Raw genomic sequence first — 26,679 nt, forward strand, 5'->3', positions numbered from 1 at the left:
TATATATATATATATATATATATATGGTATACTATCTGTAGCACGAAAGTCTCCGTAATATGAAGTTATTTTCGATGATGCGGCTTCTAAATCAACGATCGGCTCTATTAGACTTGATCTATATTATTCAAAGTATTTAAAAACTTAATTTTATAATTTTTTGACGTCATTTATCTATGAAATAATTTAAAAATGAACGGCTGAAAATAAAAATTTCATAAAAAATAATGATAAAAAATTTTAATTTAAAATGAGAGGTACTCATCTTACTCTAAATAGTAAAAAAAATTTCTATAAAAATTTTATTAAATTTGATTCGTTTTACAGCGTTAAATTTACAAACGCATCACATCGGCCATTAAAATTGTCATTTTTGAGATCTTTTGATCACCAGCCAAATAATGTCGAAAAATTATGAAATTTAGTTTTCAAATATTTTCAATAGTATAGATCAAGTCTAACGAAGCAGCTGATAGTTGATTTGAAAGCTGCATCATCGAAAACTATTTGATAGTATAAAAGTCTTCGTGCTATCGATAGTACACCGGCCTAGCTCTATATATATATATATATATATAGAGAGAGAGAGAGAGAGAGAGAGAGAGAATTAGACTACTATATTATTAATAGTATCAAGTACTAAGTGTTGTTAGATTTTCAGCCCTTAAATGAAGGGATGTGCGGTTAAAATAATAGTGATCTCCGGTTAAAACAATAACGATCCTCGAGAGTTGGATGGATAGTTGAGTATATAGTATGATCTAACGAATGAGAATAATGAAAAATATAAATCTAATGACGGAAAATTCGGTAGCACGCGCGTCCATATTATTATAGTCCCCGAACTCTCTCTCTCTCTCTCTCTCTCTATTTATTAACTGCCAGGAAATTTTGTTCCAGTCAAATCCGTGTGGACGACTAGGCAAGAAAATAAATAAATAAATAAATAAAAAGTGAGCATACGCGCGAACACTTTTTAACGAGAAATAGTAATAAGGAAGGGAGGCGAGCAGAGGTAAAGTCGCTTTCCCAGTCTCTCCGATAATTGCCTTTCCTCTGCTTCGCCGGAACAGCTTCTTTCATTATGGCTCTTGTCCTCTTCCATCTGCAGTTAATCGCGATCATATCCGTCCTTATTACTACGGCGTTCCCATACCCAGCTTACTCCGAGGCTAATGCCACGCTCACCTACTGCTCCGGCGATCCGCCCTACAAACCCACCTCCCCTGTCCTGAGCCCTACCCAGTTCACGGACTTCCTCTACGGCGTGGCCACCGCCGCTCCTACCACCGCCGACAGGTCCTCCAGCTCCCAGCTCCCCGCCGGCGACCAGACCATCTACGCCGTCGCCCAGTGCCGCTTCGACGCCTCCCCCTCCGACTGCTCCGCCTGCCTCAACTCCTCCCTCGACTCCATCGGCAGCAGCTGCGCCGCCTCCGCCGTCCGCTACGACCTCTGCCTCCTCCGCTACGACGTCCACGACCTCTCCCTCTTCGACGAGAACGAGTACACCGCCGCCGTCTTCAACGCCACCCGCGCCGCCGCGAAGCCCGCCGAGTTCGAGAGGGACGTGTCGGCCCTGCTGTCCGCCGTCGTCAACGACAGCGCCGCGGCGGGGTCGCGGCTGTGGACGGGCGTCATGACGAATAGCTCCGCCGGCCGGAGCGTGTACGAGATGGCGCAGTGCATCCCGGAGCTGTCCGGCGCCGACTGCGCCAGGTGCCTGCGGGGGGCGCTCGGCCGGCTGACGGCGGACTACAACGGCAGCGCCGGCATGCAGGTGCTGAGGCTCAGCTGCGCCGTCAGGTACGACACCTACCCCTTCTTCGACCCCTCCCTCCCGCTGCCCAGGACTCTGCTCAACGGCTCGGCCGCCAACAGCCTGTCAGCACCTCCGCCGATCGTCGCTCCGTCTGGTCAGTCTGTGCTGCTCTTCTCCCCACCATCCTTTGTCAGTCTGGCGATTTTAGATAAAATTCTCCCGAAGTACTACTGGATAGGTGCAAATTCCATATATAGATGGAAATGTTAGTTTAAATGGGCCAGCATCCCGCCTGCGATGGATGGGACGCCAAATTGGACCAAGCCCCATTTGAAATAGTGTGAGGCTGGGTTGAACCGAGTTATGTTCGAAATGACGTGAGGCCAGTTAGACCGAGTCACAGTCGAGACTGGCGGGTACTGTGCCTGTACGCTTCCTGGCACAAATGCACGGCAGTAACCGTAGGCAGATTCTCCACAATTGCATCCCTAGTTTGTGGGTGTGCGCAAGATCCTCAAATTAAGGGCTTATGTGAGAGCATACAGCACGTAACAACTTCACGGAGAGCTGTGATGAATTCAGCAATTCTTTGAGCAGCTTCATTCTGCAAATTCCATTTCAAATGAAAGGCTAACGAGCATTAATTATGCTTCCGTAGGAAACAATAAACACGCAACAAAAGTTGTTCTTATAATTGCCGTCACTGTGGGTGCTGGAGGGGCGATTGTGCTTTTCGCCATTTGCATTTATCTCTTCATGGGTAAAGTTGCTAGAGATGCACAATGTAAGTTCCTTGATGCATTTCCTAGTAACAAAAATATGAGACATCTTTTACTGTTATTTGAGTTTTCTTGCGTTCTAATGTTGGGTGCTGGGATGGTGAAGATAAACAGATAAGGTCCATATCGTTTGATCTGAAAACGCTTTGTACGGCCACAAATAACTTCGCTATTCAAAATAAGCTCGGAAGCGGTGGAGCTGGAATGGTCTACAAGGTAATCTGTAAGTTTTGAGTTGCGACAGTGTCACTGAATGCGGCCGCTATATATAGCTGCTAGTTTCTAATATGGTATTAGTCGTAAATACAGGGAACGCTACCGGATGGACAGGAAATAGCAGTGAAGAGGTTTTCCGGAGCATCGCATCAAGGGATAACAGAGTTAGGAGTTATCGTCTTGATTGCAAAGCTCGAGCATCCGAATCTTGCCAAGTTGATCGGCTTTTGCTATGAAAAAATGGAAATGCTTCTGGTTTGTGAATATCTGCCCAATAAAAGTCTAGACAACTACTTGTTCGGTAAGCTGATGCTGCATTCTTATCACGCTACATATAATAAGGAACAGTAATAATCATGCTTGCTATGAAGAAAATTTCAGTCAGTATCACAAGTTATCTACGAACTACAACCGGAAGTTATCGCCATCGTTAGATCATGGCCTGACAACCCGGAGAGCTATTTCTAGAATTTTTTGTTCAAAGCTTGTTTTTGTCTTGAAAACTCATCTGCTAATTTAGTCAGTGTTTTGTGAATACTGTTTAGACACGTCACAAACTATCAATTAGGTTTCCTATATGACATAAGTTAGGATATCTATTACAGGACATAGAATTATCAACACAATATTAGAATTCTAAAAATTTTTACCTTTCTTCTGTTCATTTATGGCCTTTTAATTAGGGTTTATTTTTGTTCAGTGCTAGTTGATTGCCGCATTGTTGATAAAAAAAAAATGTTGGGCTTAAAATAACAAAAAAAACAAGTATGATAGTGATATCCGGCGAAAAGAATTACACATTTCTATTTCCACCTATGTTAAAAGTGAGAAAAACATTCAACCTCTACCTCAAGCTAGTAGTACTTGTCATCTGCAAATTAGTATGAGATCTTTCAAACCTATAGAATTTGTTACTGAATTTGTTTAGATGCAACAGATCCCAACAGGCGAGCACAACTAGACTGGCGAATGCGCTACATGATCATCAGAGGAGTCTGTCAGGGTCTTCTTTACCTTCATGAAGATTCACAGCTGACGATCATCCATCGAGATCTAAAAGCAAGTAATATCTTGCTAGATAAGGACATGAATCCTAAAATTGCAGATTTTGGTCTCGCAAAGCTTTTGGGTAGCGATAAAACCCATGAAATCACTAGAAAAAATGCTGGTACATTGTAAGTAGAATCGTCATTTCCTAAATTATTTTGTGACAAGAAGCTCTTTCTACGGCACGGTGTAATCTCACATTTCTTTATTGCCTCGCGGCAGAGGATATATGGCACCTGAATATTACAATAAGGGGCAATTTTCAAAGCAATCGGACGTGTATAGCTATGGTATATTGGTCTTAGAGATTGTAACTGGAGAAAGAAACAGTGAATTTGAAGGATCAAGCGACGCTCTGTATCTTTCAACCTATGTAAGTATTCATCTAACTAAGGATTGAACATCTATATATGATTTGTGATGCGGACCTCTTTATTGCACTGGGCAACATATGCTCCTTGATTGCTAAGCCATTTTGTTTGATAGGTATGGAAACACTGGAGAAATGGGAAGGGACTAGATGTCGTCGATAAAAGTCTAGGTAATCTGTATGAACAAGACGAAGCATTAAAATGCATCCAGATTGGGCTACTTTGTGCACAACATGACCGCGCAAAGCGACCCAGCATGAGTCAAGTCTCATCCATGCTTGATGGTCCCAATGAAATATCGGAACAACCATGCGAGCCTGGGTACGTGCCAGTGGTTGACAACACTACAGTTATTAGCTCACCCGAACAAGAACAAGCGCCATTCAATACATACAGGGCCATTCAAGAACGAGAAACCGTGTAGGTTACCAAGGTGTTAGTTCCTATATAAGTTTTTTCTAATGGTAAAGTGCTTCATTTCTCATTTCAAATAATCAAATCAGTTCATTTTTTCTATGTCCTTGTTAAACTGATAATTGTGACAATACAATTCATTTTCAGAGGTTGATGGGCCTAACCTACAAATATGTGGATGTTGAGGAAGAAACAATTTCAATTTTTATTCAAGTGTATGATTTTAAACATTATTGTTAGTTCGAGTGGCTTGAATTTGGCCATTGTTTGTATAATTACGCTGTGAGCTCGCTGGACGTGTATACTGTTATCTTTTGCATTGCAATGTTGATACTAAGATACTACAAGTAGTATTTCTCTTTTATTTTTCTTTAAAATGGCAAGGAAGCTAAATCTGCAGGAGAAAACTGAACTATTCTGGAAATTTCTAGAGTCTCCTTATTATATATTTTACCCCAAAAGAAAGAGTAATGCATAATGCAAATAGTAACACAACTTACAAAATTTTCTTTTTTTTTTCTCATTTAATACAATATTTCCATGCACAATTTGCCCACTTGTCACATGTTTAATTAGGCATCGAAGAATGGGTACACTTCATATCTTAAATTACAACTTGAACCCAACACTCTCCCTCCTCTCTTCCCCTTGCAACAGCTAGATAGTTGACTAATGGCTTTTTCCAAACACGCTTTACAATCGCCCCCAGATAAATCCTTACTACATTGCACTAACCCATATAATTCTCCCTTATTAGTATTAATATTATTATTATTAACCTTATGATTGTTAATCACTAGCTCACCAGCTGCGTACAGTAGAGGTGTAAGATAAGCCCTCTTGGTCAACCCCTTCATGAGCCTCACCACCTTGGACTCGAACCTTGACGGGTCGGCCGACGCGTTCGACCGATCCGATAAGAGCACGGAGTGTGCCCGATCCACTTCCCCGAAGAAGTCGCTGTCGGAGTAGCGCACCATGCACCGGTCCAACCAAACAGTGGCTCGCTTTCTGCGGGGACACCGTCGTAAGGTATGGGCGTTTGCGGTGCGAATGCAAGCGCGGCACAACGCCCGGGTGACGTCCCCACGGCACAGGGCGAGCCCAAACGCACGACTGGGGCCCGACCCGACCGAACCGATCTCGAACCCGACGGCGGGGGCTTTGGCGGATAGAAGATACATGAGCTGGTGCAGGTTTCGGGTGAACGCGTCGCCGGGACGCAAAGTGTTCGAGCTCGAGCATCGGATGGCGAGGGGGGGATCGGAGGCGACGGTGGCGTAAAGAAGAAGAGAAAACGAAAGTAAGGAAAGTAGAAATGAGATTCTGGAGCTCATTTTGTGTGAAGAGAAAATGGGAAAGAGGAGATGTTATATAGTGTAGAAGGTAAGCAGTTTTTTTTTTATTTTGTGAAGGTTTCAAGGAGAAGAAGAGGTCGTATCTGAGGAATAAGCTGGAGAACTCAAAAAAGGTGCATGGAATTAAATGGTGGGAGGATGCTTCGTAGGGGCGTTGACTTTGAACCGTTATGTGTTGTTTTTTCGTGAGTTGTTAGAGTTATAGAACGAGGAGAAGAGATGATCATGTTATACAAGTCAAATGTGACATACTACTACTTGGTAGTTAATTAATTTATGCTGAAGTAGTTTAAAGGGAGGTGTCAGCAGTGATTAATGTAATTTAGTAGTATTTAGATTGTTGATAATTGGGGTGTGATCATTGAAGTAGAGTTTTGGTCTCCTTTTGAGGGAGGTGGCTACTGGAGTAGCAGCAGTAGTGGAAAGAGAGGAATCATGAAGAAGAGAATGTTGTTTTGTTTTTTAGAGAGATAGGTAGCACGCTATCCGCTTTGTTTATTTCATTTAGAAATAAACTTAGCTGAAAATGTGAATCAACTAGGATTTGAACATGGAATTTCGAATACCAACCACCAAGCCCTTTGCCACTTGCTCTAGAGACAGTCGGTAGAAGAAAATGTTGTTAATTTGGGTCAGGAGAGATCATACGTCGCTATGTAAAATTTGGAACTCGCGTCCCTGATTTCAGATCCATTTCAAGTCTCAAATACTTCAAACTAAACATGCCCTGAAAATGAACAAAAAGTTCAAGGCTCTAGCTTCTCCAGTTTATATATCCCTAAGGTTATGAGAGAGAGAAAGAGAGAGGGAAACAAAAAGTTCCTGGTGGAGCCTTTTTTTTTTATTTTATAGAATTTATAAAATCAACTATGGATATCTCATTTGAATTCAATCTAAACATTGAGCCTAATTATAGGCATCATCACGTGCTTTGATTTTTTACAACAAATAAATGATAATTTATTTTTCCATTATCCGTTCATTTCAAGATAATAATACTAGTATCTCAGCATTTCTCTTTTGTAAGTATACGTGTCATTCACAGATTAGAAAAAAAAAAAATTTAAATAAAAGCTCGCAAATCTTGCGGAATTTGAACGACGTAGCCAAAAAAATCGAGAAAAAGCAGTTCTATAGGAGTAAATCTCGGAGCAACAACTTGAGAAACACCAATTTAATTTTGGCAAACTTTAGTTAAATTATGATTAATTTGTTCAAATCATTAAACTCTAAATTCTATTTGGATTGAGATTAAAAAGACTAGGTTAAGAACTAAAGATATAGTTCGTAATGACACAGCTGAGTATAAGTCCAAACACAAATTTTGTTCTATTCAATATGAACTTACCAGGTGTAGCCAATGATTACTAAATATTACAAAAACGAATCAAATTAAATGAATCAAAACAAAACATTTTCAAAAGGCAAAATAATCCCTTCAAAGTGATCCAACAAATTTTGTTTGAAATAACTCCCACTGAACAAATCCAAAAAAATCTCATTTTGTAACAAACCCCGCTCCCTTTTCTCTCATCCATATTACATTATATATATACACACACACACACATTAATTAAGGGTTTTACTCTATTGCTCCAATTTCTTTTGTGTCTATTGTTAACACTGATGAACCCTACGATGCAGGAGAACACCCCCCACACCATGGAGGCCTCCAATTTGTATCCCCCCGTGAGGTAACTTTTACTTTTGTTTCATGCACTTTCATTGTTTATCATATGATTATATGATTCATATTGCGCGTCGATAAATCGCAATGCTTATCATGTTTACTCTTTACGATAAGACGCAGCTCCAGATTTCGTTCAACTTACGTAAGAGTTCTACGTTCCACTTCAAGATGATACAGAATAACTGCTAGAGTAATCATGCTATATTACTATTATGTTTGTTATGTTGATGTTAATTAGATGACGACGAAAAAGCGCACCCACCTGAATCACGATCTGCATCCTACGGTGAGTATGCTGGGTTGCATAAAACTATTGAAGATGGTTTTTCCTAAAATACATGCAATCAAATATGCGGAAAACTACTTTTCAGGCTAAAAACTACTTTTGAGTTCTTCTACATGCAACCAAACACTGCCCCATTCATTATAGAAAGGCCAGTTGGGTCGATCTCTGCTTACATTACAAAGTTTCTTACTGTGACAAATCCTACATAAATGTCTAATTTATCTTTTTAACTTTACCTTTCTCGCTTCTCCAGCTACCCCCCTATCAACTTTCCTCACTATACCAGCTATCCGTCTACCCTCTATACGTATTCTGGACTCACCATGGGCGACACAGCATGCTACTATTACAACAGAGAATGGGACAAATGCAGCTACTACTACCCCTATATCTCATATCTGCGTCCAACGCCTGAAAACAAAGCAGCATCGGCGCCTACTTCTATTCCCAAAAAGGAGAAAGACACGACCACCCACTCCATCACAGCACATCTTGACGACCTCGTCTTGTCTCCTCGGCTAGCAGACTCGTGTAACACGTCATGGCAGTATCCATCACACTCTGCTCCACGATCGTTGTTCCCCTATGAGGAAGTCACGGAAAATGACATCTCGGAGAAACAGAAGAGCAATGACATAGATGAGAACTTATCGCAACGAAATCTAATGGAAGAGCTGTGGGCGTTACAGCTAAACGGGTTCCTCAACAAGGAAATAGATTGCTTTTCTTACCAAAGTCCGACCGAACCCCATGATAGATATGGAGGAAAGGCGAAGGAGGAGTACCCGACTTTCTTCCGCCAGATTCCACAGAAACCGCACTACCAAGGGCTAATACAAGAGGGAGTGCCCGAGGCCATTAAGGAGATAGTCTATTCATCCTTATGGTTTGGTCTTGTCGAGCTGATGAGAAAGGCATTGGAGACTACTTGCTTCACGAGCGAGAAAGATATTGACGAGTTGATGGGCCAGGCGCGCGGCCTCGAGAACTTGGGCTTCGATGTGAGGCACGTGATCGCACGGCTGAAGCAGCCCGCGATCTACCGGGCAGAGGCGGATCATGCAAAGAAGGAACTCGAAGAGCTGAAGAAGAGGAAGTCGGAAGTAGAGGACAGAGTGAAGGAGATCAAAAGGAAGGAAGATGAACTAAGAGAGCTCAGGAAGGCGATGGGCCTTGTCAAGCACAGCGCGCCAATTGCTTATCCGCGGGAGTGGATTCCCAATCCAGATGAGGATGCGTTGCAGATGCTGAACTTGGAGGTACACAACGCTGAGTATTTAGCTCAAGAGAAAGAGTACAAAGTAAGATCGTTCGGTTTAAGGTTATAAGATCCGCAATTGATGGTGATGTGCCGGATGAATCAAGATGCAGATTGTGTCAAGCGATTATTTTCTTATTATTTTCCTTCTCTTTTCTTAGTATTGTTTACTTTTCTAGCTTCTAAATAATTGTTCAAACTGCCCTTTGCATTTTAATTTAGTTTTCTAAGTACATAAACCTTCTGTTATTCGGTGATTCTTTAGTTGCAACTTTAATCCCTGGAAAACTTCTGCAAAGTGTGAGTAAATTAGATTTTATCATGTTGAAGTACATAAGAGATGAAAAGTTGTAGTTTTTTGAGGTAAATCTCCTAACAAGGAACAACACTTCTCATTATTTTGATAACTAAGCAAGGTCAACAATTAATGACTCAGAGACATTAAATCTTAAAGAGAAATAAAATCAAACACTTTGTGTGCGGCGGAAAACTTACTGCTTCGGCTTCTTTCCGGTGACGGCATTGGAAGCTAAGTCTCTGAGGAACTTCACCGACTTCGTCACGGGCGAATTCGCCGCCATGAGGTTATAGAGAACGCTCTCAACCTCGCCGATCGACGGCCGCTTCTTAAACCTTGAAACCACCCTCATCTCCCCCTTCTTCTTCTGCTCCCCTTCCTCCTCCACCATCACCACCCAACCTTCCCCACTCAACACCCCATCCTTCACAAACCTCAAAACCACGCCTTTCCTCTTGCTCAGGATCCCCCTCACCTCCAAGCCCATGAAGGAATACACCACATCAAAGGACCCAACGAAGCTCCCCAGTCCCCCACCAAAGTCCTTCTCCTCCTCAAAAGCCCATTTTGGGTTGAACAAAATCGCGGGTTTTGGGTACAAAGCATTGGTGATGGCCCTAATCTCCTCCAACTGGGTTCGCTCCGGCGCCGAGAACACAACGAAATCCGCGGGGCCGAGTTGCTCCGGGATAACAGAGGCCACGTCCGAGTTGACAACGGAGCTGGGCATTGCGTCGAACACCTGGTGGGCGCATTGTAGAAGAGCAGGGGAGGGCCAGAGGATGAGGATGCATGGTGGTTTTGAGCCCTTTTTGATGATGAGCACGTCGGAGAAGAGCTCGGCGGCGAGCTGGGCGAGAGAGGATGGGGAGTCGTCGAGGAGCGGGATCTCGACGCGGAACCTGGGCTGCTTCTGCTTCTTGAGCTTGCGCGTGGGGAGGGAGGGGAGGGGGTTGTTGAGGGGCTTTTGGAGGGTGGTGGAGAGGGAGGTTCTGGCTTGGGAAATGGCTTCTTCTCGCGAGGATGGGGGAGAGGGAGAGGAGAGAGCGCAGGAGACGAAGAAGTAGGTTTGAGTAGGAGGTAAAGAAGAAGAAGAAGAAGAAGGGGTTTTAATGGTGCGAGGGGAGTTGAGGAGATTGAAGGCCAACATTTTCCTTTTATTTAGTTCTGCGGTAGTGGCTTTTTTTTTTTATTTAGTTTATTCTTTTTGGTTGCTATGAGCGCTCCATGAGCAATTTGGATAAGTGTAGAGATGAAAATGGACCCCACAAAATTGCTAGCAAATTTCGAGCTTAAGAGAAGGGGCTGAAATCCTAACGAATTAAGGGTCTGATCAGAGAAAACTTTTTTATCAGATGCCATCTTATTCAGATCCATTTTATATTGCCATATCAATATCGATGTTACTTAGTTTAAGTTACCAGAGATTCTAGTGATATTTGGTAGGTGTTAGTGATATTTGATGAATAAGAAGTTGAGTCGCCCAGACGCTAAAATGAGTTTTGTGATCTTTAGCAGCAAAAGCTAAGATCTAGGAAGCACTATTATCTGCTGCAAGAAGAAGGAAGTCATTTGAAAAGTTTAAGATTTGCAATTACATTTTTAAACGGCTTTATTGAAATCAGCACCACTGTATTGGACATAGATAATAAGGATTAAGAGGTGATTATTTATCTATAAATACCCGTTACATGAACAAACTAGAAAGTAATACGGAAGCGAGGAGCATGGGCAGCGGCGGTGGTGGCTGTGGCCGAGACGATCGCACATGGTGCAGTACCCTGCCAAGGTGAATTCGTCACCCGGTGCCACCGCCAACGGGCCGAACTCGAAGACTGTGGGATCAGATTCTCGCTGGCGCGCCTCCACTGCCCCATTCATCGCCACCGGCACCTCCTCAGCCGCCGATGCCGAGCTCACCGGCTTCGCGGCAGCAGCGGAGGTGCGAGCGTCGCCTTTGACCTTCCACCGAGAGAGTAATCCCATGCTATATTGTGCTTCTGTTGAGGCGATTATGCGTCTGTTGGATTGGATTACGAGTGACTTCCCTTTGTACATATTAGCGCCCGCAACGTGATTGTTTATACGGTAAAATGTGATTGATGGATTAATCGTGTTATAGTAAACCCCGTACATGAGTTAATGATATGAGTACGACACTGTTGTGCAATTAGAGAGTTTGTACCACTCATAAGCTTTGTCGTTTGGTTTCTCAGATTTGACATCTCCTACCATACTAGCCACAGGGAAAAATTAAAATAAAAATAAAAAAATAAAAAATAATAATAATCCCAGTGATCTAAAGTTATTCACTGGACAAATCTACGTCTGGCATACACTGAATTTATTCATAAAGATATTACAAGACAATCCAGACAACTTAAATTCAAAGTTATAAAAATGACACAGCTTAAGCTTGGAGAGAGAAATTCAGAGTTCTTTTTTCCTCAACATGAGGAAATTAGTTCGAGAGAAATTTAGCATGAGAAATGGATTGAACAATGATGATCTTAAGCCACTGGAGGGCAGGACTCGGCGTCCTGCGAGGTGTCGACATCTGCAGGGGGCATGAACTGCCACATAGGATATCCCGGGTAGCCGATGAGAGGCATCACCAGCTTGTGACCTGCCGATTGACCCGGGGCAGCAAATGCGGCCGGCATGACAGGAGGGTGCGGCATGTAGCTCGGACGAGAGTTTATGATCTTTATTTGCTGCTCCAGGCTCTCTTTCTCAGCCTTCAGCCTCTGCTTCTCGTCGCGAAGCTCATTCTTCTCGGCCTGTGAGAAAGTTGGAATCGGCGTGCAGTGTTAAAAAGAACAATCATAGCTAATCGATACACTGGCAGGTAAGATAAGAACTTTAAAAAATTGCAGCAAGGAATTGACATGGAGGGAAACATGAGTGAAAACCTGAAGTTGACTGCTTTGGAAATCAAATAAATGAATCACCCAAACTCAATATAGCAATTGCATACCATGTGAAGAAATATACAACCACAGAAAACAGAGTATGGCAAATGTTAAACTTCAATGCATGGCAGTCAAGGATCAAAACAAGAAGTTCAATCTAATCTTTCCTAAGAAAATGACACTTTAGAAAATAAATGACACAAGCATTAAAGATAAACCTTTAGCTCTTTGATCTTTTCTTGGAGACTCTCATTTGACTCTTTCAGCTTTCGTGCTTCACTACGTAACTCGGTCACCATACGGACTGCATCACTTAAAATAGCTGCTTTATCCATTTTTGGTGGCTTACCTGGGTCCAAAATGGAGCCCAACTCCAAGAACCTTAAAGTGAAAGTTAACCCAAAAAAAAAAATGTAAAAAGAAAAAAGAGCCAGCACAACATTGGTCAGCAAAAGAGATGTAAAAGTGGAGCACATACTTATCGTTCAGCTTATCCCTTCTCATTTTCTCTCTACAAGCTTTGGAACTTGGCTGACAGCTTTCAGACCTAACACTGCAACAAAGATACAAATTAGTAACAGACAAAAAAAAAGTCAGCTTAAAATCATATCAATTTTTAAAACCAAACCGTTTATTGGAGCCTCGTTCTTTGACACATTCAGAGTCCAAAAAGGAGCCACTTATTTCAACCCTGAAAAGAATAAGAACATGCTTCAATAATCTGGTAATTCCAATTAACTAATACAAAAGAGCAACGATCAAAAAACTAAAGTGTAATATAAGAATCAGCATAAAGGGTATCCCTTTGATTTCCAAATAGGGTTGAACAAGACTACAAGTCCATCTTAACCATATATGTATATCATTCCTATACACATATAGGTCAGCTAAGTAAATGTCATAAAATGTGATAAAACCTATTATAGCATGCACGACTACAAGTCCATCTTATCCATATATGTGTATCATTCCTATCCTATTTCTACATTTATAAACAATCATATATAAATTCTAAATACACAGAAGAGGGAACTCATCATTTCGCCACATGTTGCAATTTCCACCCTCCTCTATCCTCCTCTCTTAGTTGCCTACTCCTCTCTTCTTATTCCCTCTCTGGCCGGCTGCAACTGTCAAAACATCGCCCGTTTAGGAGGACCAGGACTAGATGTAATCGGTCAGATTGAATCCATTATCAAACTAGTCTGGTATGTATTTTTCTCCAGTTGAGTATAGTTTAGTTGATTCATTAATTCGGGTCTGAATCTGCCCTATGTGAGCCAATAGAGTCTTGAATTTGCAATGAGTGGATTTAGGAGCATAGGATCATTATAGTAAAGCTAGTAAACCTTAATTGATCTATGTAATTTAGCTTAGTTAGATCTAAGTCAGCTTTCCTAACTTTGAGAAATTGTGGACGAAGTTTCACCCATAATTATGAAAATTTATTTATAAAATCAAATGGAATCCCATATGCCTACAAATAAATGGCATTCAATTGGAGTACTTAGACGAAATTGTACTGGCTAACTCACTCTTTGTAAGCGTTCTTCTGGACTAAAAAGAGAGCAAATAAAGACGAGTATATATAATTGATGGGGAATACCAAAACTGATATAAGTTCCAAACACTATAAAACCATTACACATGCAGAATCAAGCGGCAAAAATAATCTCAACATCACTTTTTTTCTCTGTTATAATCAACAAAAGTGTTAAGGTAAAGCATAAAAGTAGAATCTTCAGAACCAAACATCTTGTAACATATGATTACTTAAGACTCTAATAATACACAATTATGAGATTCTTCCATTATCTATGCACCTCCAAAGCATCCTCAAATCTCCAATACAATTTTCCCCTATATTACTCAAGATTATTCTATGAAGTACCTTAACCAATTGGAGAAGTTGCAACATCCAGTAACTTACTAAATACAAATCCTAATTTGTAACACAAATAAAAGCAAGCAATAGACGAAACCTAACACAAATCAACGTATACATGCAATCCGGAATAGCATGAGCAATAATCTACAGGAAATTACTGATGAGGAGCAGCGAAACCCTAGCCCTAATCGACGACATCAATCAAAGCGATTCAGAAAGGGATCTCGGATCCGATCGTACCCGCCATTGGAGGATCCGTTGATTCCCTGCGATCCCCAGTAGAATCCGCTCCCCGACGCCGGGAAATCGTCGCCAGCGACGGCCACGTCGTCTAGGAGGGGGCAATCGAAGACCCAATTAGCGTTCTCGGAGGAACCCATCCCCGGTGCCTCGCCGGAGCCCTATATCCCCTGCCGGTGATGTCCGGCCAATCTCCGGTGATCGTCGGAGAACGAGGGTTGCGCTCTTATCGGGTAAAGGGAGAGAGGAGAGGAGAGTCGGGGATCGAACTCGTAATGGGTTGGTGGAGGTAAAAGCGTGAAAAATAATAAAAATAATAATAATAATAATAAAATAAGGTGCAATGAGTTGGGCCTATGGAAGCCCATTAAAGGCCCATATTAGGGCCCATATTTAGGGCCCATCCATAGGCTACTGAATTTCAACAGTTTTTTTGAAAAAAAAAATCCTAAATAGAAGAACTATGCAATTTTAAAGAGTATTCACAATATTTTTTACAATGGAATGTTAAAATTACAGTAATATAGTACGTACTTAGTTTATTATATTTATGTTTTTCCTTTTTTTGTTTTTTCTATATTAATTAACATAGTTAATATTCATGCATCTCTAGAGCAAGTGGCAAAGGGCTCGGTGATTGGTATCCGAGACTCAAGTTCAAATCCTAGTTGATTCACATTTTCAGCTAAATTTATTTCTAATAAAATAAACGAAGCAGGTAGCGTACTACCTATCTCTCAAAAAAATAATCTGGCGAAGCATCTACCATCTTTCTTTTTATTTTTCTGAAAAAAAAGGGAAATGTTATGAGTGTTTGGTAAAAATGCTGGTGTTAATGTGGGAGTGAGTTGTGTATATGCTTCTTTTTTTTTCCCCATGAAATCTCCTTTTGCTATGTGAATTTAGAATGTTGGTATAGTTAAACGTTGGAACACTGGATTGGGTTGCATATGAGAGTTGACAATGAGAAAAGGACAACATGGAAAGCATATTTTGCATCACTAGAAATTGGCCTGTTTTACTTTACTACTAATGCATCATCATCACACCTCAATTAAATGGATAAAGAGAAAATACTCTTTTTTCTGAAGATAAAAAGAAAGAAGGAAAAAAGACACGCTCCCACCGGTGAAGAGAAGCAATGAAGAAAGCACTTTTCAAAAGCATATACCAAAGTATTAGAAAAACAAATTCAGCTACTTTTAGCCGAAAAACAAATGATAGCCAAGCTATTAGTATTCCTGATAAGGCATCTAGGCGAGGTGTGGGCGAGGTCACTGTTTGAGTTTTCAGCGGAGCAGGAGGGTTAAAGAGCCAAATACGAGCGAGCTGAGTATAGCTCGTGTTCGGCTCGTTTAATATGAGCTCGTTTCATAAACGAGCCGAACACAAGCTGACTTGTTAAAATATCGAGCCGAAAAATACAACTCGCATTCGGCATGTTTCATAAACAAGCTGAACCGGAACATTGGAGACCACAAGCCAGGCCAAACTGAGATTATTCTTTGGTACATAAAAACGATGGATACATTATTTTAATAAGTGTTCTGCTGGCTCCTCTTTAAGAAGAGGCTTTTAAAGACAGATAATCTATTAAAGAGAGGTTGGATCAGCAACACGCCCTGTGTATTGTGTGGGACGGCTAAGAAAACTATTGATCACCTATTCCTTATATGCGTTTTTTCTATATTTCTAATGATGATTACATTGGAGAGCCTCCTCTGAAGATTTGGGTGATGACTATCGTTAAATGGATATAGCTAGGAATGGATTGCATCCTATGAGCACTAAGCTACCCGGCCTAGTACCCTGCTGATGGGTATTGTGGGATGTCAGGAATGGTGCAAATTTTAAAAATACCCAGTCGGACTCTTTCCTAGCAGTCTATAAAATTAAATAGTCGACGGGACTTTGGGAGCATTTACTCTCCGCAAATTGGCACAACTGTAATCAGGAGCTTCTTTTTTTTTTTTTCACCCTCTCCGAGGCCTATGTAGGCTCACCGGCTCATCCCTATCGTTTAGTTTATCTTTCTAATAAATAAAGCGGATAATGTGCTGTCCATTCCCGCAAAAAAATAAAAAAAAATGCCATTAAAAAAAAAACAAATCTTTAACACTTCCATGATCCAATAAAATATATTAAAAAGGTTCTTTCATTATCGATCTTAAAATTACCAAATTAATCACGATATATAGCCTTATTTCATAATTGAGATGATTATTATTATTATTATTATTATTATTACCTCCGAAAAAGAGCTAGTACGTATGGTGTTAATGCTTGGTCAAACTACATTAATCGGGAGTCTTAGATCACTCTTTTCAAAAAACATTTTTTTAAAAAAAAAACTCTGCTGAGCTACTGTACCAAATTGCTAAGACTAAATTACTAAGTAATAATAATAATAATAATAATAATAATAATAATAAAAAACCGCTAATTCATGGAAATCATCATTGCTAAGACTAATTAAAGCTGTACATCATTCATAATTTCACTCCGACGCTCCCAAATCACAATTACTCCTGAAGATCAAACCCTAACTAAAAACCCCCACCCAAAAAAGACCAAAAGAAAGGGGGAAAAAAAAAAAAAACCCTGAAATCGCAAAAATTACACTAACCAAGCGAAATTTTCGAAAGGGCGGGGCCCTGCGCCGCGAGCGGCGGCGGAGGAGGCGGCGGCGGCGCGGCGGCGGCGGTGGCGGTGGCCGGCTCCGGCGAGATGGGGCGGCACCCGGCGGGGTCGGCGCCGCAATCTTGGACCCTCCTTTTGGCCCCGCGGCGGAGAAGCCCGAAGCCCACGACGAGACCCACCACCACCAACAGGATCACCACGAAGAAGAAGATCTTCGTCGCCTTCCCCACGTAGCACATTGCTGTAGAGAGAGAGAGAGAGAGAGAGAGAGAGAGAGAGAGGGGGAGAGAGAGAGAGAGAGAGAGGGGAGGAGTGTAATCATAATGGGTGTTTTGGAGAGGGGAAGGTGGATTCTTTTTACCGAAATACCCTCCAGCGTGAAGGGTTTTTGTGGGGAAGGAGAGGGGTAAAATTGGTATTTTGGATGGGAAGGGGGTGATTCGCTTTCGAGCCTTCACAGTAGCAAATGTCTCCAATTAGCTTAACTTATTAATGGCTTTTTATTTTTTTAATAGAGTCAAAGAGTTAGAGTTAACTTGTAACTTAATTTGACTTAAATAAATGCCCAGATATTAAGTTAAATTTTTTTACAGTTTAATGTGTAGTAATTATTTTACTAATATGTTGATTAAATTGCTCATTTAAAATACAAAACCCATCTTCCTTCTTCAACTTTGATAATAATCTGGCAATTGATAGATTTCGTCTTTCAAAATAACGTTGCAAGGCTATTCGCTTTATTAATCTTATAAAAAAAAAAAATTCAAACACACAGAAATTTAAAAATATTATATACAAAACGTTCATTTGTCCAAAACCATCGGCGATTAAAATAACTTACTCATCATTTTTAGTATACTTCATTTACAATTCGATCATATTTGTCCAGTGAATAGCTAACTAAACATTCCTTCTATAACAAATGTGTAGAGCTACTATACTTTCAAAAGTATAAAGAAGTAAGTGTTTTCTGCTTTTTAACTTTTGGATTAAGAACTGTACGATTAGGATAATAATAATCCCTCTAGAATTGAATAATCTCCCTAGAAAAATAATATTAATCTAAGAATTATAAATAATCAAAGAGGTTGATCCAAAAAATAAGAACTTAAAAACATAGACTCCTTTATACTTTCGATTGAATCATAGTCATATTCATAACAAGTTTATCATAAGTTAGCTATACAAACCAAAATTACCAAAACACCCTTTGCCCCCTCAGCATGTGGATCAGAGGATTTCATTTGAATGGCCAGTGGATCTTACCAGTCCCAAACTCTTCTTCTGAGTGGATAAACCACAAAAACAGAAGCATTGTATGCATAACAAACTCACACATGCTTCATACTTTTGCTAGTAGTGCTTCTCCCACAAACCCTATGGCCACTTCTCTCTCTACCATCAATGGATCAGCTTCCCAATTCTCCCCAGCCAAACTAAAACAAATCAAAAACCACAAACCAAAATATCAAAGCCTACAATCTTACATGCTGGCACAAGCCCAAGAATCCCACTCCCTCCCATCCAAAAGCACTATAACTGCACACACCGTCTCAAGAAGAGCTTCTTTAAGCTTCTCCATGGCCCTCCTACTTCACCAACTACACATCGAACCCTCGCGAGCCGACGAGGGGAATGGATTATGGCTCACTGGCCCGTTGCCTGTCCCCACAGTCACTAACAGTAAGCTCAGTTTGCTCTCATTCTCAAGCTCACTATCATAGTTTCTTCTTCATTATAATAAAGTGTTTGATCCATTGTAGAGATCGCAAATGAAGAAACAGGCACGCGATCATTTCTTAGGAACGGGATTTACATAGCGAATATAGGACCCCAAGGAAGTGCTTTTAGGCTGAAGCACTACTCATTTGATCTACTAGCTTTAGGAGATATGCTGGGCCAAGAAACAATGAGCTATTTTAGGAAGTACCTGTGTATGAAGTCAACTGTCATGTACTACGATTTCGATAAGGTCATCTCCGCAGCTTCTGATGAGCAGAAGCAGCCGCTTACAGACCTTGCCAACCGATTGTTCAACAATGTTGAGAAGGTGAGCTACTCCATGTTTTCGCTCTGCTTATCTGTTCATAATTCAGAAGACGCATTAGTAGGGAAACATTCCAATTAATAGCGTTGCGAATTCCCAGGGCAAATTAGACAAATTCCCCAGATCATCAGTTTACATTTTATTGAATTATTCTTAGTTAACAGCTGAAATTTCATTTACTGAAGAACCAAAGTAAGCTGTCGTCCCAAACTTCATTCGTGATATATTATAGAGCAGAATCTTCATACATTGATCGAAGTTTCCTGCAGGCATTCTAACAAAGTGAATTTTGATCATTGAACAGATTGAAGAGGCTGTGAAGACGCAGAACAACACTATGATGCAGTCTTGTTATGCAGATACTGTACCGATTCTCCAGGAAGTTATGGCACGAATGGCATAAAGATTGTAAACTGGTGACATATGCTCCCTTGGAAGAAATCCTGAAATTCATTTCTCAGAAATAGAACAATAAGATTACAAGATATCCTTTTCTCACATAGTATGGCAAAAAGAGCATTAATTTGTAAAGGTTTGGGATTGGCATTCAAAGTGCTAACTTGAGAGCACTATTGAGATATGTTTGTAACATAGAATGACTAGATAAAAATCCCTCTCTAGAGTGGCTGCCAAAGGTATTTTAACAAAACAATGATAAGACTACAACATTGGCCACAAACAATATGAAGATTGCTCTAATCAACTCATCAACTGTTTCACATATTGAGCACAACTTACGTGAATAGTGCAAAATTCTTTAGTACAGGAACATGAGAAACAACAAGAATTAGTAGTAATCTTCATAAAAGCACATTCAAATCAAACTATCTCAAAGTCGCAACTTAAGATACTATCACAAGAATTCTCATGATACACTTTCATAAGACAATCAGATAGGTGACTATAACTGTTAATACAAATGTAGCTACAATCATGATCAGCTAAAAAAACCCCGAAAGAAACAACTTCACCGAAGGTTCTCTTTGATACAAATTTCAACACACTAATGTCCTTTTTCTTTCGGCAGCAATGATAATTGCATTGCCTTGAGATACAAATACAACCCACACATTTGAAGGGCGAGTTTAGTCACAAAAATATATCTTGAAATTCTATTGACCGAGGGAAAAACCAGGGAAAGATATGATTTTAACCATAGCTTAATCGGGAATCTAAAGTCCGCATCTGAGTCTGACGCCTAGGGACGCCGATCTCACAAGCATTTACCCTTGCGGCAAACCTAAGCGAACAGATTGATTCCCCTGTTGAGGATGCCTCGGGAGAGATATTCACAAACATTAAGGTTTTCGAGTCACCTCCAAGGCATGGCTGCAGTTCAAGAAATCAAAAGGATAAGATTTAAGGGAAATGTAAACACTAAGTTTAGATCTTAATCAAAATCATCATAAAGCAATATTACCTGAAGAAGATATGTTAATTTGGAATTTCTGAATGGTACATGGTCCTCTTTCTTTGCGATAGAAAAGATAACATCACTTAAGCATGATAAGCTTTTGTTAATTGCCTGAGGATACACCGTCGAACAAATATTTTTGAGCAAAAATGGATAATGAGAGGGGAGTTTTCAAACAAAATTATGAAATATATAACAACTATAGAAGATGCTTACCTGAGTTTCCTTGAGGCGGTCACCAGTTGAGCCACTTTTGGCGAGACGCTCGCTCCCGGCAAGATCAATTAGGTTTAGTACTCCTTGAACTTGCTGATCAGTGCTCTGCACAAGAATAACTGATTCATCAGTAACTTAGAAAGAAGCCACTGTTGGTAAGTGAAAATAACATTGCAATTACCTCGTTAACCCCAGAAATCCTCAGTGTGAAGACAAAATGGCTTCTAGAAGACTGTTCATTCATCTGAGTCTTTCCAACTGACCTAGAGATACAAAGCAGCAAACGCAAGAAAGAATTATCAATTCACCAAGAAAACAAACTCTTGTTCAAGTATTATTTTCCAAGTACAAAGCAAATCAACATGGACTATATCAACAGTCAAGTATTGGTCCATAACACACTAACAACTATTATATTGAAGTACAAATAGTTAAATAGTAAATACAACAGACAATTTTTCATTATTCTTTCAAATTTTAATTGATTACTATTTTAACCAACATTTTACACTACCAGCTTTATTCCACTCCATAGAATAGCACATGATATATTGAATGGACGCAACAAAAGGAAAAGGTAAAGGAATAGTAGCACATACCTAACAAAGTGACCTAAGAGAGTTCAAAAACAGACCTCGCCACAAGGCTAGAAGGTAGCAAATTTTGCAAATTTAATTGCTATTAAATCCAAAATTTGAGTAAAACTGGAGCTTACTCAACTTACTGTAACAAACTAATTGAAAGGAAAGTAAATAATCAGTAATTAAATTCTAGCATTTTAAACATTTAACAATACTGAGTTACCATCATCAGTACTATAATGTCAAAACATATTAATCTTTCTTGGACAATGTTTAGACTTTAAAAATGCTCACCGGCTCTGTGCGGCCTGCCGTAGGAGGAAAGAGACCTCATTGATACTGCATACATCTACGACTGTAAGGTCAGATACATGCGTGTTTCCATTTGCATCGTGTTTAATCAAATACTTGGAAGCACCAGTATCTTGACTGCCCGACCGATTAGGATTCAACAGATCACGAATTGTTTCATTATAAATTTCAAGCATGGAAGCCTACAAATATTTAACAACATAAGACTGTAATAACTGACAAATTAGTCGCATCAGGAACAAGATATGTATGCAGGAGATAATACTGAAAACAAAAACCTGCATTTTGAACCTCCAACCCTGCGATAGCAGGGACTGGCTAGCTTGGAAAATTTGTTCTAGTGATCGTGGTATTAATCCTTTCTGTTCGAGAAAATCAGGTTTGCCCATCATTGTATAAGTTTTTCCAGAGCCAGTTTGGCCATAGGCAAATATGCAAACCTGAGAAGATTGAATTGGTAACTTGTCAAAATGGAGATAGCATTACTACTGAAGAAGATGCATACACTGAAATAGAAGAAAAACATATAGTAGAATGCATGAAATTAATAAGGCAATCAAAATTAAAATGGGAAATACAACATAATGGCCTCTTCATTTATCTAATAAACAGCAAAAGTAATAATATACACAAGAAAAGTAAAATAGCATAAATAGATATACCTTATACCCATCAAGTGCACTTTGTACTAGCTGTGAAATTTCAACGAAGACATCCTCTTGTGAAGCATCTTGATCAAAGACTTTATCAAATGTAAAGGAGTATTTTTGTGCTGAATTAAAAATACAAATTATTATCAACTTTGTTCTCCAACAAATAATTTCTGTACACAATTTCACTAACTTTTAAGTTAAGAAAAGGGAGATAGAGAAAAGAACTAACAATTATGCATCAAGTCAATGCCACGGCCAAGATATTCAGTAGAGGTTGGATATGAAAGAGCAGCCCCTTCTACCCCGTTATTTTCACCGTCAGGTAATAATGGTCGCACTCTACAAAAGACTCGAATATTTCCTTTTAGTTCCTGAAAAGAAGAAATGATTTAGCACCAGTATCTTCTGATCAATAGTCCTTCTAGTTCCTGAAAAGAGAAATGATTTAGCACCAGTATCTTCTGATCAATAGTGAAAAACCAAAAAAAGTGTTACCAATATAGTATTATGCAACTTTTTGCGTAATTTCTCTCCTTCAGAAATTTGCTGTTCTGCATCAGCTAACCGATCCTGCAGATCTTTTAACATTTTCTTTTTCTCCTCGTTCTCTGACATTGTCTCCATGGCTGTTAGATCAGCCATCTAAACAACTCAATAAGAAAGATAATTAGGAATCAAATAATGATTAGCAGATAATTAGTAATCAAATAATGATTAGAAGATAATTAGTAATCAAATAATGATTAGCAGCACTACAATGTATTATCTATAACAGTTAGAGAGCAGTTTTTGTACAAAAATACATGACACTGATGACAGTAAAAATAAAACAAAGGATATTCTTGCACAATTGCATTTAAAAAAAAGCTCAAAGATGTTAGTGTCTTCTCAAAATTGTAAACACTTAATAATTGTAAGTACGCAATATAGGGAAGTTCAGAAACAGATAAAAGCGCGATCTCATTGCAGGAATGGTGGAGAAAGTCTCTTGACAAATACATGTAAAGTGCAATGTTTTTTCAGTTAAAAGAAAGGGATGAGAGTCCAGCACATCCTATCAAAGAAAATCTTCAGTCTCCGTCTCTTTTTCTCTTTATGGAAGTGTTATATTATCTAAGACGTTCAAGTCTGATCATACTGTAAGAAAAAGAATCTAAAGGTTGTAGTCACTTTTTCTCTTTATGGAAGTGTTATATTCTCTAAGGCGTTCAAGTCTGATCATACTGTAAGAAAAAGAATCTAAAGAATGATACTCTATTCATTTTAGTGTAGAGGAGCTATAGTAGAAAACTTGCCTTTCATCCCAGTAGATAATTGAATGCATAGAAAACAAAAACCAACCTTCAGCTTCTCATTTGCAGCTGCAAGTTGAAGTTTCAGGGTCTTTATTATGTCTCTTTGTGATGAACAGGCCTCCTGCATATTTATAGACAGGAATCAGGATTCAGATTAATGTCCAATAGAAAGAGCATTAGCACGAAACATAAAAAGCATCAAGTGAAAACCTCAAGAGCATTGGTTTTTGATGTTGCATTATCCAGCTCCAATGCAGACTTTCCAGTTAGTTCTTTGTACTTGACAATTTCAGCCATCAAACACTGCACCTGGTTTAATTGGTGATCACGATCATCTCTTACTTGCTGTAGTTCATTTCTAAAACAGTTGAGTTCTTTCTTTAACTCTTCTTTTTGTTTAGAAGCTTCCTGTTGAGAAGCCTGCACTTAACAAGCACTAAATAAGTAATTAATGCATTTTGTTTTGTAAAGTACCTCTAAAAGAACCTGGAGAAGTATAATTAATGAATTAGTAAAAAACGAGGAGATTCCATAATGTGCCAATCCAAAAGGATAGCAAAACTAGTGAAAAACAAAGAATTCAAGCAATATGGCAGGAATGATGATCTCTTAGTTTAGAACAGGACAGAGATGGAAATTGAAGTTAGACATATAAACAGGATAATGATAGCAAACTTTCATCCACATATGTCTTAATTTTCAGAGACTATAAGAACTTCTTGTGCTCTAAATACTATGCAATGTAATATATGCCTGCATGTATCAAAAGCAATTCAATTGCACAAGCAAATCAAACTATAAAATCATACCCTGGAAATATCCAGCTGATTTTTGACAGAGTTGACATGATCCCTCAAACCGTTAAGGGTTTCCATCATGGCATTTTTCTCCTTCTGCAACTTGGATATGGCTTCTCCATTCTTTTGAGCATCAGCTTGGAGATTGCTGTTATACTGCTGCAAGCTAGTATTGTATTCCTGAAGCCTCTTGTTGGTCTCTTGAAGCATCTTAATCTGAGAGAGAATAAAAACTAGACTACATAAAAAACATAACAACAATTTCTGATTTTCATGAAGTATAACATAACTGTACGAATCGCCATCACCTGATCATTAAGACGTTTTGCTTCATGGCCAGCCTTATCAAGCTCTGCTGACAGAGCATTGCATCGACTTTCTGCTGCCAACCTTGCTTCCTTTTCCTCCTCACAAGATCTAATAGCACCCTGCCAATTTATTAAATTTTACATTATTTACCACATACAACTCAAAGTAAACCTCAAGAAAAAAAAAAAAAAAAAAAAAAAAAAAAAGAAGCCATTTTTTTTAAATTACCCACCATTTTCTCAGCTTCCTCTTTTCTATATTTCTCCTCTAAAGTTGCAAGCTGTTTCCGTAGCTCCTCAATCGTTGAATTTAGTTCTTCGTTAGTATTTCTCAACTGGGCAGCTATGCAGATGCAGTTTGAAATGTTTAAGACTTTTCTCATGATCAATATAAATTCCCAAGAAAAACAAAGAAGATCAAAGAACAGTACCGATCTCAGCATGATTTTTCTCCTCGGAATCTAGCAAATTACGGAGCTTCTCCATCTCCATCAAATTCCCATCTTCCTGTTCCGTAAGCCATTTGATGCAAGCTCTGAGCTTTTTTATATACTCCATCATCTGTTCGCTCTTCCCCTACATAAAACCACAGCGAACACTTAGACTAAGATTTAAAACGGAATTAACACCTCAAATTAAACAAGCTCTTGATTATATTCACCTTGAAGTCATTCTTGTTCTTCCCCTTCATCTTCTCATTGAGCAGCCTCTCGACGTCCTCCCTCGAGCTGAACTCAATGCCAACACCGCCATTGGCGCCGTCGGCAGCCGCCGGATCTCCTGCTCCGGCAGTGGCCCCCGCATTGACGACCGATAGAACCGGTCGGGACCGTAGATTGCTCGTAGCTCCCACCATCTTCCCTACGGCGACCTTTCTCCTCTTATCAGCTCGACCCTCATCTAAGTTCTCCTTTTTCTACCCAAAAAAAGGACCAAGAGACACAAAATGGCACTACCACTGCATCAAAGAACCCTAGAAGCCGAAAACCCTAACCCTAGGAGAAGAGATAGAAAGAGAGAGAAGAGAGAAGAGCAAACCTTACATTTAAAGGGCTCCGAGGCGGATTGGTGCGGCTTCTGAGGGACATCACAGAGAATTAGGTTTTCGGGGCTTCGTTGGAGGTCAAATTGGGGCGCGATTAGGCTGAAATCTTGTAGGGATTCGAAGAAAGTAAGCCCGAATTCCTCTTAATTCTTCTTCTTCGTCGTCGTCGTCGTCGTCGTTGGATTAGGGTTAGGGTTTTCCCGATCCCCAATTTCTTTCGACCTCGAGTGGAGTGGAGGGAGAGGAGAAGTGAGAGAGCCGTTTGAATTATTTTGAAACTGGGGACGGGCGCGGTCGGAAAAATTTGCATACCGAAATTACCCTTCTCTTTTCTCTTATTTACGGGACGAGGCCTCTCGTTCTCTTGTGTATAACCTTCGGAGTTTCGATCCATGGGCCACGTGGGGGCCCAATCAGAGAATCCTTAGTGGATCGGACGGTGGACGTTATTATTTATATTCAACGCTCGCCTCGTGTGTGGACTTATATATGTTTATAGTTTCATGATATAAACTTGAACTAAAAAAAATAATAATAATAATTTAAAGAGGTTGACATGGTTGGAATATTCCAGTACCTCGTACTCTAATACCTGCAAAACAATCGTTGTTCTCGAAAATTTAAGTTGCCCCAAAGCAAACCAAGGCAGTTTAGAATAAGCGCCGGTACCATATTTACTATCTAAAAATCCGATCCAATAAAACTAGCGATGACAAAAAGAATTCACTGTAACAATTGTTTTGAAGTTGAATCATTCATAAACTGAAACTCTTTTTTCAGCAAAGTTGTTGAATCCAGATCAAAAGCACTGTTATCATGACTTCATTTACTCAACTTACCTTTAAACCGTGA

At 39.8% G+C, this 26,679-nt stretch overlaps 6 protein-coding genes across 9 annotated transcripts; 3 read left to right on the top strand and 3 right to left on the bottom strand.

Moving 5' to 3' along the window:
* On the top strand, positions 1,085 to 2,032 carry LOC109713295 (cysteine-rich repeat secretory protein 55-like). Its single transcript, XM_020237298.1, has one exon. The coding sequence runs from the start codon at positions 1,085 to 1,087 to the stop codon at positions 2,030 to 2,032; it is 948 nt and encodes a 315-aa protein (XP_020092887.1).
* LOC109713035 (cysteine-rich receptor-like protein kinase 8) lies at positions 1,784 to 4,942 on the top strand. 2 transcript variants are annotated; one of them, XM_020236958.1, is made up of 8 exons: positions 1,784 to 1,916; positions 2,421 to 2,546; positions 2,648 to 2,757; positions 2,851 to 3,058; positions 3,695 to 3,932; positions 4,027 to 4,177; positions 4,291 to 4,639; positions 4,737 to 4,942. In XM_020236958.1, exons 2-7 carry the CDS (start codon positions 2,519 to 2,521, stop codon positions 4,597 to 4,599), a joined length of 1,044 nt encoding a protein of 347 aa, XP_020092547.1. In that variant the 5' UTR covers positions 1,784 to 1,916; positions 2,421 to 2,518; the 3' UTR covers positions 4,600 to 4,639; positions 4,737 to 4,942. The 2 variants fall into 2 exon arrangements, with proteins under 2 accessions (XP_020092547.1, XP_020092548.1); XM_020236959.1 differs by lacking the exon at positions 1,784 to 1,916 and having other exon boundaries at positions 2,367 to 2,546; positions 2,656 to 2,757.
* Positions 2,140 to 11,239, bottom strand: LOC109713034. 3 transcript variants are annotated; one of them, XM_020236956.1, is made up of 2 exons: positions 9,677 to 11,239; positions 2,140 to 2,366 (listed from the first exon to the last, which is right to left on the bottom strand). In XM_020236956.1, the coding sequence occupies exons 1-2, from the start codon at positions 10,627 to 10,629 to the stop codon at positions 2,282 to 2,284; spliced, it is 1,038 nt and encodes a 345-aa protein (XP_020092545.1). In that variant the 5' UTR covers positions 10,630 to 11,239; the 3' UTR covers positions 2,140 to 2,281. The 3 variants fall into 3 exon arrangements, with proteins under 3 accessions (XP_020092545.1, XP_020092544.1, XP_020092546.1); XM_020236955.1 differs by lacking the exon at positions 2,140 to 2,366 and adding an exon at positions 5,942 to 8,506; XM_020236957.1 differs by lacking the exon at positions 2,140 to 2,366 and adding an exon at positions 9,257 to 9,472.
* Positions 11,760 to 14,823, bottom strand: LOC109713038 (transcription factor ILR3-like). Its single transcript, XM_020236961.1, has 5 exons — positions 14,520 to 14,823; positions 13,020 to 13,082; positions 12,870 to 12,944; positions 12,610 to 12,772; positions 11,760 to 12,259 (listed from the first exon to the last, which is right to left on the bottom strand). Exons 1-5 carry the CDS (start codon positions 14,657 to 14,659, stop codon positions 11,990 to 11,992), a joined length of 711 nt encoding a protein of 236 aa, XP_020092550.1. The 5' UTR covers positions 14,660 to 14,823; the 3' UTR covers positions 11,760 to 11,989.
* On the top strand, positions 18,428 to 19,840 carry LOC109712606 (photosynthetic NDH subunit of lumenal location 3, chloroplastic-like). The gene is made up of 3 exons (XM_020236257.1): positions 18,428 to 18,842; positions 18,923 to 19,209; positions 19,511 to 19,840. Exons 1-3 carry the CDS (start codon positions 18,497 to 18,499, stop codon positions 19,607 to 19,609), a joined length of 732 nt encoding a protein of 243 aa, XP_020091846.1. The 5' UTR covers positions 18,428 to 18,496; the 3' UTR covers positions 19,610 to 19,840.
* On the bottom strand, positions 20,049 to 26,170 carry LOC109712605 (kinesin-like protein KIN-14N). The gene is made up of 17 exons (XM_020236256.1): positions 25,826 to 26,170; positions 25,444 to 25,698; positions 25,214 to 25,358; positions 25,016 to 25,125; positions 24,783 to 24,902; positions 24,487 to 24,690; positions 23,888 to 24,097; positions 23,724 to 23,798; positions 22,878 to 23,024; positions 22,612 to 22,753; positions 22,392 to 22,501; positions 22,008 to 22,169; positions 21,712 to 21,911; positions 21,018 to 21,099; positions 20,837 to 20,941; positions 20,627 to 20,731; positions 20,049 to 20,535 (listed from the first exon to the last, which is right to left on the bottom strand). The coding sequence occupies exons 1-17, from the start codon at positions 25,868 to 25,870 to the stop codon at positions 20,356 to 20,358; spliced, it is 2,397 nt and encodes a 798-aa protein (XP_020091845.1). The 5' UTR covers positions 25,871 to 26,170; the 3' UTR covers positions 20,049 to 20,355.

This window comes from Ananas comosus, linkage group 7 (assembly GCF_001540865.1).
Source record: "Ananas comosus cultivar F153 linkage group 7, ASM154086v1, whole genome shotgun sequence".
Classification (NCBI taxonomy): Eukaryota; Viridiplantae; Streptophyta; class Magnoliopsida; order Poales; family Bromeliaceae; genus Ananas; species Ananas comosus.